We start from the raw sequence: 15,778 nt of genomic DNA on the forward strand, positions 1-15,778 counted from the left end.
TTCTAGTATATTTTTTTCTTTTAACTGTTTTCACTATGTATAATATCTAATGTTAAATGTAAAGTGGTAAATCAAAATTCTTAATACAGTGGAAGATCCACTTAGTAGAACTGTGATAAGTCACTTAAAAATGTACTTTATAATTTTAGTGTTAGGGTTAGGGGATCCTGGATTTAAAAAAAACTATGTGTTTGGAACAACTGGAAAATTTTGAATGGACTAAATATTAGACAATATTATGAAATATTGCTAATATTTTAGGAGTAATAACAGTATTGTGGTTTGTAGAAGAAGGTTTTTATTCTAAGAATATGAACTCTTAACATATTTAGGGGTGTTTCGAAAAATTACAGTGTAATAGCTGTACATTTTTATTTTAATAGGTTGTTATTGGGATTTGTAAGTATCATACATTTACAGAATAATTAAACTTAATTTACTCTTTTATTATCTGCATTTTCCCTAATGATGTTTATCATCCTATGATTTATTGGCATTTTAAAATTTATCCACATTTCTATTCTCAACTAGAATGTCAGTTCTTTGAGGATGGAGACTTTCTGTTAATCACTGCTGTGTTAGCTTCCCATTACTATAAAAAAGTAACTCAGATGACTAATTTATAAAGACAAAAGGTTTATTTTGATACATGGTTTTAGAGGTTTCAGTCCATGATTGAGTAGACTCAGTGCTTTTAGGTCTCTGGGAGGGTTGCTGAAGAACATGTTGCAGGGAGCATATGCCAGAGTGAAACTGCTCACCTCATATCCAGGAAGCAAAAGTAGAGGTTCCGCAGCCCCCAACAAAGCCATGACTCAGTTACCTAAGGACCTACATTTGGCCCCACCTCTCACAAGCCCTACCACTTCCCAGTTGTGCCACCCTGGGAACCAAGTCTTTAATACTTTGGGAGACATTTAATATTCAAGTTGTAGCACTGCTGAATTCACAGTACTAAGGATACCTGATACATAGTAAGCAATAATCAGTATTTGTTGAGTGAACTTATGAATAAGGTTAACAATCTCAACCAGCTTTACCATTTCTGTGTAATTCATAATAACTTTAATATTTTTGATTAGTTCCAGTGTTATTAATGAAAAATAATAATGAATTATTCCTTATATTTTAGGGAAGTTGGGAAAAAAGAATTTTGAAGAGTTTAAATAGTATGTGCACTGAACTGAGTATCCCATTGGCACGAAAGGTACTTTTTAACATTTTTATACTTAAGTATTTTATTGTGAATTAATTACAAAAAAGAATGATGAAATTGTATAACTATTAGGCACATTATTCCTTTTTAACTAGTATATTAGCTTGTTTTAAAATAAAAATCTGTAAATGCCAATCATATGGGTATATTCTATATAGATTTCTATTATGAATGCTTAATGATTATTCTAACATACCTTTTTTGAGAATAAGTAGAAATGTGTAATTTATAGTATAGATTATTTAGTCATTTAGCTATAAAAATTATGAGCATACTTAAAAGATTTTAATTACCTTTCATCTCCTTACATTTTGGCTAATTCAGCACAGTAGTCATAATCTTGAATTGGAGATGGAGTTTAGGCATACTATGATCTTGTAATAGGCAATGTAGTAGTAATATAGGAAATGAAAAGAAAAATTTATCATCTCTTTGCAGAACTAGAATTCCCCTTAGATCTAATACTCAATATTAATCTGTCACTCTGGGCTTTGGTGGGTAGAGATGGGAAAGAAGAGAAAGATCATGTGGCACATTCTAGATTCTACATAGCTGTCCACAAATAAGAGAAAATGTTTCCCTTCATTTTATTCACCCTACCTACTATTTATCCCTGTGGTTGACAGATATAGTGGATATTCTTTTGATAATATCCCAAGACAAGCCACTGAAGGCACCAGAACGGTGGTGTAAAAAAAGAATAAATTTATATGAAAAACTGTCTAAATATGTAGTATTGTATAATATACTGTCTTTCATATAGGAAGATGATGCTACTGACTCACAGTCACACTCTCTTGGCCAGTCCCCCTTGCGATGCATTTCTGAGATTGCTGGATGGGGTAAGAGATGTAGTACGTGGCTGAGGAGCAGTTTTTATTTGTGAAATTTACTGGCCAGTACAGATCATTTATCTTCTTTTCTTGGACTCATTAGCACCTTGAGACTAGATATAATGTAATAGTTAAATAATTAATTTAAGTATAATTCCAAAAAGTTTCACCATATTTAATAAGATTATTTTTCCTTCTGTTATGGTAGATTATTGAATTTTTAAATAAGTTGTTGATTCTTATTTTTAAACTGCATTGCTAAGTTTCAGAAATAAAACCAATGTGAAATTTACTACCTTTTTTAGAGACCAGTTGGAGAACAAAAAGAACTTCTCAATAAATGGAATGAAATGGGAACTGATGAACCAGGTACATGGAGAATTTTCTTCAAAATGGAGTAATGGGAAAAGAATTGTCTTCCCCACTATGATTCCAGAATAACACAATAAGTAATACGCTTGAAGGATAACAACTTTTCCTCCCCACTGATTTTTCTGTCATCTGTTTTGTTTGCTTATACTCCTACTTTGCAATTTAAGAATTCCTAACTTTGATCTGTGTTTTCCGTTATTTTGAGGCTATTTAAGTTGGTTATCCTTTTTAAAAGTAACATTTTAAAACATTTTTACAAAAGAGTAAACAAAATTTACTGATTCCCAAGACTCTTATCTTTTAATTAAGGTAAAAAATGTTTACCATTTTTGTTGGTGCATTGTAATTATACATAATAATAGAATTCATTATGTCATATTTGTGTAAGCATATAATTTGATCAGTCTCATTCCCCTGTACCTTCCCTTTCTCTCTCTTCTCCCTTACCCTCATCTGCTTGCTCTACTGATTTCCCTTTTATTTTTATTATTATTTTAGTGCATTATATACATGTATATGAAAACTGTATTCATTATGGTATTTTTGTACTTAGATATAGCATAATTTGTTAGATGTCATTCTTCAATACTTCCCCATACCTTTTTCTCCATCCCCTTCCCCTTCTCTATCAGTTTCCCTTCTATTTTTATGAGATCAAATCAAGGTAAAAATTGTGTAACAACTGTACTTCATTTATTATGACAAATGAATACCTATAATTGTACAGACAGACAAATACATATTCATTCTCCTGCCCTCCCTCTACTGCTTTAAAAAAAAAAAAAGTCAAGGCAATAGGGTAAGAAATAAGTGTTTTAATAGAGGAAGCGGTGCACAATTAGAATTGAAAAGGGGAAACAGCTCAATATAACTAGAGGAATTCACTAATAATGCATTGTTTATATTCCAAGTACTTGGAGAATTCCCATATAGAACCTTTATATTACAATGACAATGTTTTGTTAACTCACTTCTAAATAATTTATTTTAATTTATCCAAGAGACTTAATTTTTTCTATAATATGCCATTTAGGCTGGAAGGAGAGAGATTGTATTCATTTTTTTATCCCAATATTTAACACAATGTATGACAAATAATCAGTACTCAGCAAGCATTTGAATTGATCTGTTTGCACAGAAACATAGGAAAGAGACATTTATTACTACTAAGATTTCATATATTAACTGAAATTTTGTTTTAATCTGTCTTATTCTAGATTTAAGCCTTTTCCGACCTGTATATGCACCTAAGGATTTTCTTGAGGTAGGTTCAGTTGGATAATTATACATACACAGATGAAGGAATAATGTGAGAGAAATGATATTGTAAAAATATCTCCAGGCAGAGAAATCACCCTGTACAATATCTTAGAACCACTGAAAGAGTGGAATGGCATCAGAGTTGTGTTTGGATTGCTCCTTGAAAATATATTGGAATATGGAAAGATTAGAGGCAGATAAATTAAGTAGGAAGATTTTACTTAACAAATAGTGATTATAAATCATGTAGCCTGCAGCCTGCACATACAGGTATTCAGTACATCTTTTCCTTTTTTATTCCTTCCCTATTTTAGGAGTACAGGGAAGGAAAGTATGAGGGGTCAACTGAAAAAACAGCATTGGAAATGGAAAGAATTTAACAGATTTGAAGAAGATTTTAAGGAAGATTTAGGAACTGAGTAGATATGGGACTATGATAAAAAGAAATGATAATGCCTCCCATTGTCTAGATTGGGTAGTTGGGCAGAGGTATTCGCTTGGGATGGAGAATATAGGAGGAGGGACATGTCCATTAGTGAAGATGAGTGTAATTAAGTTTGAGAGGTATAGCAAACATCCAAGTGAAACTCAGTGGGCAATGGGAACTCGTTGTTTTAATTCACCCAAGTTTAATTCTACTCTTTCTCTTGGATCTTGCATGTAATACTGTCAGTTTTACCTTTAAAATGATATCCAGTTCTTGTCATCACTACTACTGCCACCTCCAGCCTATCATCTTTCATTTGGACTATGTAGTAGTGACCTAACTGGCCACTACTTGTCCACCTAGAATCTATTCTTAGCACAACTTTCAAATGAAATTTAAATGCAGTTCAGAACTGGTCACTCTTCTGGTATTCAGTGGCTTCCCATCTTATTCTACATAAAATCCAAAGTTATGACAGTGGCCCAAAACACCCTCTTTAATCTGATGCTCCATCATATCTCTGAGTTTATTTTGTTACTTTTCCTCCTGATTTGTTCTATTCCAGTCACGTTAGCCTCATTGCTTTCCCTCAACTTCCTTCCAAATCCCCTCCCGCCCCCACTTGTTCCTTCATTCCTCTTATCTTTGCTTAATATCACCTCGGCAAAGCACCCCCTAACTCCCTGGTTGGATTTCTTTATGTCTTTCCAGCTTTTTGTGTACAGCAATTATCGTTATGTAACCCATTCTTTCTTTATTTTGCTTATTGGCTGCTTTCTACCATAACAATGGAAGGTTGGATGGAGGTTTTCTTTCTGTTTTGTTCATTGCTGCAACAATTACACAGTGTCAAGGAATTGACAACAAGCACAGGACTTCATAGGGTCACCCCATTAGACTTTTTTGCAGCAAGAGTAAACACAAAGAAACTTACATTTCCAGCAGCGTTCCATCTGTCCTTTGTTAGTTGCATAACATATGCTTGTTCTTTGGTTATAAAGTATCAAGATCATGAGGGCTATCTTGGTCTGTTAAATCAGGGACAAGTTTTTCAAGAGGGTCTTTTATACCCCCATTGGTTAAATCAGGTGCCAAAATTTTTTTTTTCAAAATATAACATAAGCAAGCAAATATGGAATATTTCCAGGGGAGGTGTGGACATTAAATAGCCCATTACAGACGATTAGTTAGTATATTTCTTCTCATCTTGACTAACATTATGAGATTTACAAGTATCCCTGGAGGTAAGAACAAAGCTACCACAAACCAGCTATGAATTAATTCTATCCTTAACTGCTCTGTCACCAACAGGAAGAATAGTGCTTAGCACATGGTTACTTAAGGACTGGAATTTCATGTAATTTTTACAAAGATAACTTTGTAATAGCTTATAACATCTTGTTTCCTTGAGGACTATTGCTGAATTTGTTCTTTTATTAGTCATACTGAGATATTTTTCTTTAATTCAATAATATTTTCTTAATTATATCTGCATTTCTAATATTTTCTCTTTTCTGTTATCCATATATTCAGTTTCTTCTCCACTTGCTGTTTTCTGCTTGGGAATTGTCGTGCAGTATAATTTTTTATTTATGTAATTAGGCTAAAGTTGTGCTGTTCTATACTAATGTACATTCAACATTGTTTGTTAAAACAAACACCATTGATATTTCCAATTTTGATATAATATTTATAATTTTAGAAAAGTCATTTGGCCTCATAACTCATTCCATTTTATCAGCCATCAGTTACCAACTCCTTTTGCCTTCTTCAGATATCATGGTATTCTACATTATAATCTCCTCCACTGGACTCTTCGTGGTTTCTTTTCCTCAACAGTCTCAGTTAAAAATATTTTTAGGTTATTATTATTCTGTCCAGAAAAATAAATGTTGTTAGAAAAATAACAAAACATTACTAAAGATGGGACTGGGGTTGTGGCTCAGTGGTAGAGAGCTTGCCTCTCATGTGTGAAGCACTGGGTTTGATTCTCAGCACTTCATATAAATCAATGAATAAAATAAAAGTCCATCAAAAACTAAAAAAAAATTTTAAAAAAGTTACCAAAGAATAAATTTATCTACATATCCTCACATAGCAGTAACCATATTGTTAGTATACTTTTTATTTATTTTTTAATTTTTTTGGCACTGGAATTGAACTCAGGGGTACTTTACCACTGAGTTGCATCCCCAGAACTTTTAATTTTGAGAACTAATAATGTTATAAACATTTTTCATAGCCATTATATAAATGGAAGCCTATTAGGCTATATTTTATTATATGAATTAACCTTAATTTACTTAAGTAATCTCCTCTAATACGATATTTAAGTTGTCTCATATTCTTCTGTTATAATAGTGCTTTATTAATAGTCTTTCATTGTCCAAATTTCATATGGAATGCATTGCTTGAAATTTCATATTCATATTCCATACTCATAGAAGTAAGATTACTAGATTTTAAAGGATATACAAATATCTAAGATGATTTTTATCTGCAAACTTTTGAAAGCTGTAACGGTCTTTTTTCTTAGCTGTGCTTTTGAAATTTCTCCTTTTGTTTTTGTTTGTTTTGTTGGATTTGGTTTAGAGGAGATACCCTGCAATGTTATTCTACCATCTTCCTCAAAATCTTATCAATTTCTGTTTTTAAAAGTCTTGGAGTTCATTCTAAAAATTTTTCTGGTAACTACTTCCATGTTATAATCAATTTTTATTTTCTTCACCATCAAAAGATTTTATTTCTAACTAAATTCTTAACTTTTTAATTTTATAAAGTAGATCATTAATTAGGATATTAAAACCATTTTTAAAGCATATTTATGGTATTGTATTTTAATATTTCAATACAATTTTAAAATGTGATTAAAATATATGTATAACTCCAAACAGTTTTTAATTTTTTACTGATGTACCAAGAATATCACTGCTTGACAATTAACCAATTTTGTTGGATTTGTTTTTAAAGGTATTAATTAATCTTCGCAACCCAAATTATGAAAATGGTGATTCTCTTAGTTTTAGGACTCATTTGGGTTTAATCCAAGTTCCTCTGAAAGTAAAAGACATTCCTGAATTGGTAAGTATAGGCATTTTAAAATAAGTTAATGCACTTTAGAAGACAGCCATTAGAAAAATATTATATTGCAGCATGTGTCTAAGGTAATAGAGTAATGTACTCATTAAACAAATTAATAAAAGTAACATTTCTTTTTTATTGCAAATATGTACATAGACAAAGTGGGTTGCTTTTCTTGTAGAACTCAAAGTGAGTTTACATTGATCTATAAGTGCTTTTGCTTATTTCTTATTTTAATAAACAGCATAGATTTATAAGACAGTTTATGGAGATTCAGGTTCCTGTTTTATGGCTATAAAAATGATTGAAACAAATAGTGAGTTTTATAAAATTATTTTTAAGCAACTACATTTTATTTAATTTAACCAACTTCATGGAGCTTGTAACATGGTGAGGCACTGGAGGAAACAGGGAAATAAGGATGAATTAGAGACTGCCATTGCTCTGGAGACCATCACATTTCAGAGAGAGGTATTAGCTTTAAAATGAAATATAGGGCTGGGCGCAGTGGCTCATGCCTGTAATCCCAGCTGAGGCAAGAGGATCAGGAGTTTAAAGTCAGCCCAACTCAGTGAGACCCTTTCTCTAAATAAAATACAAAATAGGACTGGGAATGTGGTTCAGTGGCCCAGTGCCCAGAGTTCAATCCCTGGTACTCCCCTGCACCACCAAAAAAAAATGAAATATAGGGAGATGGTAGAGTTAATGTAGTTTCACTCCTTCTTCATTAATCACCCCCAAACCAATAAGGAGTACAGAATGTAATTACTATCTGTGGTGAAATAGGAAACACCTTAGAACTCTGTGCTTTAGTGTTTTAAAGGAGAGCTCATATTAGGGGAAAGGCCAAACCTGAATACCTCCAGAAGATGAAAAATGTGGATGAGAGGTCTGTGTAATCAATTCAATCTTTTAACTACAAATCCACCATTTTGTGCTCAGCTTTATTATTTCTAGAACTGGACCCTGTAATCACTTTCCCCTTATCAGCTGGCCTAATGTTAGTCTTTGTCAATAGAAAGTTCTAGAAAGACACTGTTGGGGTGTAATATGAGGAAAGAGCCTCCCTTCGTGGTTCCTGTGTGCAGAAACCAACCGATAAGCATACAAGAGGCCCAGTAATACTCTTTCAGCAGCACTCAGCAGCCCAGCTCCTGAGACTATATTTTTGTGTTGTTGTTGTTCTGCCCCTTTTGGGCACCACCCTTTGTTTCTGTGGCAGCCACTTCCTCTTCATAAATGTCTAAATCTTGGCTTTGAGGACTGCTGAGTTCTTAATTCCTTCTTTGTTTACTCTCATTCAACTGAGATGTCATAGTTTCTGCATTTACTAATTCTGTTTTTCCTTCTTCACATTTCATTACTGGTTTCATAACTAAACACTGACTTATACAAGAAGGAAAATAATTTTCTCCATAGAACTTGGAAGGGCTCAAGAATCAGACACTATGTGTCACAGAGGCCATGGTGATCCAGAGGACTGAAAATGGAGAAGTATGTGGAAGTCTGGGTCAAGAAGACATAGACTCCAGGATTCCAACCCCTGTGCATAGTTAGGTAACTCTTTCCCCACAGGAGATCAGAAGTATATTCACCAGACACAGAATCAGAAAGGCTGTAAACTCAGAAACCGTAGACATAGACAGGGCAAGTATCAGGCATGGAAAACAGAGGGATTAAAAAATATTCTGCCAAATAGTGAGAATAATACACTTATCCCTATTACCACTACTGTNTTCGGATCTTTATGCATGTACTTTCGATAATGATGTCTATCACATTCCACCATCATTTCTAACCCTATGCCCCCTCCTTTTCCTTCCCATTCCTCTTCCCTATCTAGAATTCATCTATTTCTCCCATGCTCCCCATCCCTACCCCACTATGAGTCAGCCTCCTTATATCAAAGAAAACATTCCACACTTGTTTTGGGGGGTTTGGCTAACTTCACTTAGCATTATCTTCTCTAACTCCATCCATTTACCTGCCATGATTTTATTCTCTCTCTTTTTTTTTATTTAAAGAGGTTTTTAAAAATTATTTATTATTTTTTTAATTGATTTTTAAAAAATGACAGTGGAATGCATTACAATTTTTATTACACATATATACCACAATTTTTCATATCTCTGTATATAAAGTATTTGACACCCAATTCGGATCTTTATGCATGTACTTTCGATAATGATGTCTATCACATTCCACCATCATTTCTAACCCTATGCCCCCTCCTTTTCCTTCCCATTCCTCTTCCCTATCTAGAATTCATCTATTTCTCCCATGCTCCCCATCCCTACCCCACTATGAGTCAGCCTCCTTATATCAGAGAAAACATTCGACCTTTTTGGGGGGGGGGATTGGCTAACTTCACTTAGCATTATCTTCCTCAGTGCCATCCATTTACCTGCAAATGCTATGATTTTATTCTCTTTTATTGCTGAGTAAAATTCTGTTGTGTATAAATGCCACATTTTTTTTTTTTTATCCATTCATCCACTGAAGGGCATCTAGGTTGGCTCCACATTTTAGCTATTGTGAATTGTGCTGCTATAAACATTAATGTGGCTGTGTCCCTGTAGTATGCTGTTTTTAAGTCCTTTGGGTGTAGACTAAGGAGAGGGATAGCTGAGTCTAATGGTGGTTCCATTCCCAGATTTCCAAGGAGTCTCCATACTGCTTTCTATATTGGCTACAGCAATTTGCAGTCCCACCAGCAGTATATGAATGTACCTGTTTTCCCACATTCTTGCCAACACTTATTGTTGTTTGTCTTCATAATAGCTGCCATTCTGACTGGAGTGAGATGATATCTTAGAGTAGTTTTGATTTTCATTTCTCTAATTGCTAGAGATGCTGAGCATTTTTTCATATATTTGTTGATTGATTGTATATCCTCTTCTGAGAAGTGTCTGTTCAGGTCCTTGGCCCATTTATTGATTGGGTTATTTGGTTTTTTGGTGCTTAGCTTTTTGAGTTCTTTATATACCTAGAGATTAGTGCTCTATCTGATGGGTGAAGGGTAAAAATTTGCTCCCAGGATGTAGGCTTTCTGTTCACCTCACAGATTGTTTCTTTTGCTGAGAAGAAACTTTTTAGTTTGATTCCATCCCATTTATTGACTCCTGGTTTTAACTCTTGTGCTATAGGAGTCTTATTAAGGAAGTTGGGGCCTAATCCCAAATGATGAAGATTAGGGCCTACTTTTTCTTCTATTAGATGCAGAGTCTCTGGTTTAATTCCTAGGTCCTTTATTCATTTTAAATTAAGTTTTGTGCATGGTGAGAGATATGGGTTTAATTTCATTTTGTTGCATATGGATTTCCAGTTTTCCCAGCACCATTTGTTGAAGATGTTATCTTTTCTCCCGTGCATGTTTTTGGCACCTTTGTCTAATATAAGATAATTGTAATTTTGTGGGTTAGTCTCTGTGTCCTCTATTCTGTACCATTGGTCTACCAATTTGTTTAGTGCCAGTACCATGCTGTTTTTGTTACTATTGCTCTGTAGTATAGTTTAAGGTCTGGTATAATAATGTCTCCTGCTTCACTCTTCCTGCTAAGGATTGCTTTAGCTATTCTGGACTCTTTTTCTCCCAGATGAATTTTATGATTGCTTTTTCTATTTCTATGAGGAGTGCCATTGAGATTTTGATCAGAATTGCATTAAATCTGTATAGTGCTTTGGGTAGTATGGTCATTTTGATAATATCAATTCTGTCTATCCAAGAGCAAGTCTCCAAAGTCGTCTTTGATTTCTCTCTTTAGGGTTTTGTAGTTTTCATTATATTGATCTTTCATCTCTTTCTTTAAGTCGTTTCCCAAGTTTTTTGTTTGTTTGTTTGTTTTGAGGTAATTGTGAATGATGTAGTTTTCCTCATTTCCTTCTCAGTGGATTTGTCACTGATATACAGAAAGTTGCTTTTTTTTTTTTTAAAAAAAAAAAAAAAAAAAAACAGAGCACAGCTTAAAACCAAATCATGAAAAGAAACCTGAGCCAGGGGTCTGCAGCCATCTTATGGAGCCCTCAGTCAGCCAGTCACCCCCTTAAATCAGCATGGGATCTTCCCACTCCCAGATAGCTATAAATTAAGTGAGAGGGAAATCCCCTGCAGTGGGCCCCCTTAAGAATTTGTCCAAAAAGAAATTCTAGAAGCACCACTTTTAGCCCAAAATCACTGAAAACCTCCTTTTTCCTTCCCACAAATAAGGGAAATGGGCTGACAAGGGTCTGTGCTGGGAAGTATACTGAGTCCTGCTTAGTCTCCGTGACCAAAGCACTGAGCAGCCTGTACTCAACTCAGAGACAGCAACTAAGCAGCTTAGTCCCCAAGCAGGAGAAAACAGATTGACCAGGACTTCATGAGCCCTGATCACTGGAAAGAGGTACCATGAGAAGCCTAGGGACTGTCCCTGGGATTGCATGGCTATTCTAGAGGGAAGTTCTCTAGAGACCCAGTTCTTGGATGGTGACAGCCACAGAGAGAAGGCTGCTAGGAGAAGTTCCCTAAATAACCCAGGAAACTTAAGCAGAAGATACAGTTACCAGAGTCTAGGCAACAGGAAGTGATTGCTCTCAGCGTTAACTGGTACCCCAGCCTGACCCGTGGTCACAACTGGTAAGTGAAAGGGCATTGTTTGGATACTGTCAGGACCTTGCATCAGTTATAGTTAATAGAGGAAATCAGTGCCTGTTTTAGTCAGCTTTTTCACTGCTGTGATTAAATATCCAACAAAAACAATTGTAGAGGTGGAAAAGTTTATTTGTGGGTTCACAGTTTCAGAGGGCTTTGTCTATAGAAGGCCGGCTCTAGGTAAGGTAGAACATCATGGCAGAAGACTGTGGCAGAGGGAAACAGCCCACATGTTGATGAAGAAGCAGAGAAAGTCCTCTTGCCAGATACAAATATATACCCAAAGCCATGCCCCCATTCCCACTTCTTCCAGCCATACCCTACCAGTTTAGTTACTACTCAGTTTTTAATCCCTACCCGGGGATTAATTCACTGATTGGGTTAAGACTCTTACAACCTAATCATTTCTCCTCTGAACCTTCTTGTACTGTCTCATATGTGAGCTTTTGGGGGACACCTCACATTCAAACCATAATAGTGTCCATCATTCAAACCTGGGGCAGTGAACCACCTGAGTCCCTTCACTACAGTATCTCAAAAAGTGTTGTTTGTTAGGTGAATACTTCTGCACAAGAGAACACCTGTGGAAAAACCACAATCAGAATTCCTGCACTCACAGAAAGCTACCAGGATCTTCACCACCATTAAAAATATCTTGAAGAGGAGAGCAGGTACATGATAACCTACAGAAGTCACAGGGTCATGCCACAACACTGCATCCTCTGAGCAGTCAACTGCAGGCTCCTGAGCTGACAAACCAGAATTGGCTGGTGGGAGATATATAGCAATGAGGGAATTGACTCCTGTGCCTCTGAAACTCTGGAGAGATCCATAGCCAAAGAAGGATGGACATCTGCTAATTGTCCAATGAAATTCAAACCAAGATTCAAACAGAATTTACTTCACTTTGATATGGTTTATTATAAATAACTCTGACATCATTTTGATCATATAACTATTTTTTTTTAATTTTTTTTTTTGAGAGAGAGAGAGAGAGAGAATGAGAATGAATCTTTTTTGTAGATGGACACAGCACAATGCCTTTATTTTTATGTGGTGCTGAGAATCGAACCTGGGTCCCGCCCATGCTAGGCGAGCGCTCAATCGCTGAGCCACAATCTCAGCCCAATATAACTAACCCATTAACTTGAATGTAATTGTTACACCAATAACCAATATTGTACCTTCCACCCATTTGAATGTATTTCATCTAATTGTTTAAAGCATTGATTAGAATCAATCTTCCTATTTTTGTTTTCCTAGCTGTAGTTTATACTTGCTCCTCTTATCTCCTATTTATCCTCTTGCATTATCTGCTACTGCTCCAAATACACCATCATCAGTGTATTTCTCTTTTCTGCCTTGGTGTGGATTATTCTTTTTTATTGTTTCTCTTTTTTTCTTTCTTAATTTCTTTCTCTCATTCTTCCTCTCCTTTTTGCCCAATCTTTTTTCTTTCCCCCTTTTAGCCCTCATTTAAGGTTATAGGATTTTACTAAACTTAATAACTAATTTTTGAACCATTATAGGACTTTATTATAAGCTCATACCTGGATTTGAGGAACTGTGGAGAACAATAGCAACATGTTTTTGTTTCTCGTAAGGTTGAATTGTACAAGTCTTCACTGGTGCTTATATTAAGATCATCAGAAGTCACACATTTACTAAAAATATCTGGATAATCACTCAGCTCTTAAGAAAAAGAAGCTCACATAATATTACCTCACTTAAAAGAAGAAGTGAGAACTATACCAATAGATGGGTGGACATACAAACAGTATGAAAAAGCAAGGGAACAAATCATCTCAAATAGCCCATAATGCTTCAACAACTGACTGCACTGATGCCAGAGCAGAGCAAATGTCAGAGTAGGAATTTATAAAGTTTATAGTTAAAATGTTTTACAAGCTAAAAGAAGATGTAAGATGTGAAATTAGAAAGAAATTATAGAAGTGAACAAGAGATTTTGAAAAAGAACCAAACTGAACTTTTGGAAATGACTCAATAAACCAAATTAAAAATTAAATAAAAAGCATCAGCAATAGAGATTAGATCACTTTGAGACAGACATTCAGGTCTCAAATACAAATTATTTAATCTTGAAAATAAAGTTGACCATAAAGAAAGGATGTTAAGAGACCATGACAAGAATATTCAGGAAATCTGGATAACATCAAGAGGTCAAATTTAAGAATCATTGGGGTAAATCAAGGCACTGACATATAAACTAAAGGGATACAGAGTCTTTTCAATGATTTAATATCAGAAAAATTCCAAACCTTAAGAATGACTTGGAAATTTAAATACAAGAGGTATGTAGGACTTCAAATATACAAAATCAGAATAGATCCACTCCAAGACACATTATAATGATGTGTCTATAAATGCCTAATATACAATGAGGATAGAATTTTTAAAGCTGCAAGAGAAAAATGGCTGGTCACATTTAGGGGTAATCCAATCCAAATTTCAACTGATTTCTCAATGCAGACCCTAAAAGCCACGAGGGTTGGAATAATATATACCATGCTCTGAAAGAAAATGAATGCCAACCAAGAATACTATACCAAAAATTAAGCTTCAGAATTGAAGATGAATTAAAAACCTTCTCTGAAAAACAGAGGCTAAAACAATTAATAATCAGAATGCCTGCAGTAGAAAACAGACTCAATGAAATATTTCATGAAGAAGGAATGAAAAATAGAAGTGAAAATGAGCATAGGGAGGAATTGTACTACAAGAATAGTCAAAGAATCCAGTGTGACTTAAACATTAGAAATAAATCAAAATGGCAGGAAATAAATATCATCTCAATAATAACATTGAATGAAAATGGTCTGAACTTTTCAATCAAAAGACGTAGGTTGACAGATTGGATTAAAAAGCAAAACCCAATAATATGCTGTCTGCAGGATACTTACCTCATAAAGACATTTGCAGCTTGAAGGTGAAAGGATGGGAAAAGACATATCATTTACATAGGATGCATAAACCAGCAGGGGTAGCTATTTTCATATCGCCTAAAGTGGACTTCAAGTCAGAATTAATCAGAAGAAACAAAGAAGGTCACTTCATACTGCATAAGGGAATCATACAAAAATAAGATGCAATGATTGTAAATATTTATGCCTCAAACAATGGTGCATCTACATGCATAAAACAAATCCATCTCAGTATTAAGAATCAAATAGACCACAATACAAGAATACTGGTTACCACTGGATAGATCATCCAAATATAAACTAAGTAAGATTCTGCAGAACTAAAAAATATAGTTAATAATATGAACCTCACCGACATCTGTAGACTACTTCATGTGTCAAATACTGAATTCACTTTCTTCTTGGTGCCCATTGAACATTTTCTAAAATAAACCATATTTTAGGTCACAAAGAAAATCTTAGCAAATACAAAAAAAAAAAAAAGAGAGCGACAGAGAGAGATAAGACCTTTTATTCTGTCAGATCAAATGGAATGGAATTATAAATCAATGGTGAGATTTAAAAAAAAGAAAATATGCAAACATCTGGAGATTAAATAATACACTTCTGAATGATGAATGGATAACAGAAGAAATCAGGGAAGAAGTAAAAGAATTCTTAGAAATAAATAAGAATCGTGGTACAATATATCAAAAGCTCTGGAATAGTATGAAGGCAGGTCTAAGAGAAAAGTTCATAGCATTAAGCTAATACGTGAAAAGAATAGAAAGATATCAAATAAATAACATTACATTGCAAGGCCTTTAAAAAAGAACAACAACCAACACCAAAATCAGTTAAAAAAAGGGGGGGATAATTAAAATCACAACCAAAATTAATGAATTTGAGAATTAAAAAACAATAAAAATGATCAGTGAAACAAAAAGTTTTTCAAAAGGATAAACAAACAAAATGGATAAACCCTTAACCAAACTAACGAAAAGACAAAGAGAAAACATTAAAATTAACAAAATTAGA

The 15,778-nt window shown here is 34.3% G+C and overlaps 1 protein-coding gene across 3 annotated transcripts in view; it reads left to right on the top strand.

Annotated features, from left to right (window-relative positions):
• Positions 1-1,094: 1,094 nt before the first annotated feature.
• Tbc1d19 (TBC1 domain family member 19) overlaps positions 1,095-15,778 on the top strand; it is an 84,324-nt gene continuing 69,640 nt past the window's right edge. Inside the window, exons 1-5 of one of the 3 annotated variants that reach the window (XM_015482015.2) lie at positions 1,106-1,207; positions 1,980-2,058; positions 2,355-2,418; positions 3,639-3,685; positions 7,079-7,189. In XM_015482015.2, the coding sequence (XP_015337501.1) occupies positions 1,984-2,058; positions 2,355-2,418; positions 3,639-3,685; positions 7,079-7,189 (297 nt within the window). In that variant the 5' untranslated portion in view covers positions 1,106-1,207; positions 1,980-1,983. Of the gene's footprint in view, positions 1,208-1,979; positions 2,059-2,354; positions 2,419-3,638; positions 3,686-7,078; positions 7,190-15,778 lie in introns of all 3 variants that reach the window. The other 2 variants (XM_015482014.2, XM_048784298.1) reach the window with 2 other exon arrangements.

The sequence above is a fragment of the Marmota marmota genome, unplaced genomic scaffold, assembly GCF_001458135.2.
Source record: "Marmota marmota marmota unplaced genomic scaffold, marMar, whole genome shotgun sequence".
In the NCBI taxonomy this organism is placed as follows: domain Eukaryota; kingdom Metazoa; phylum Chordata; class Mammalia; order Rodentia; family Sciuridae; genus Marmota; species Marmota marmota.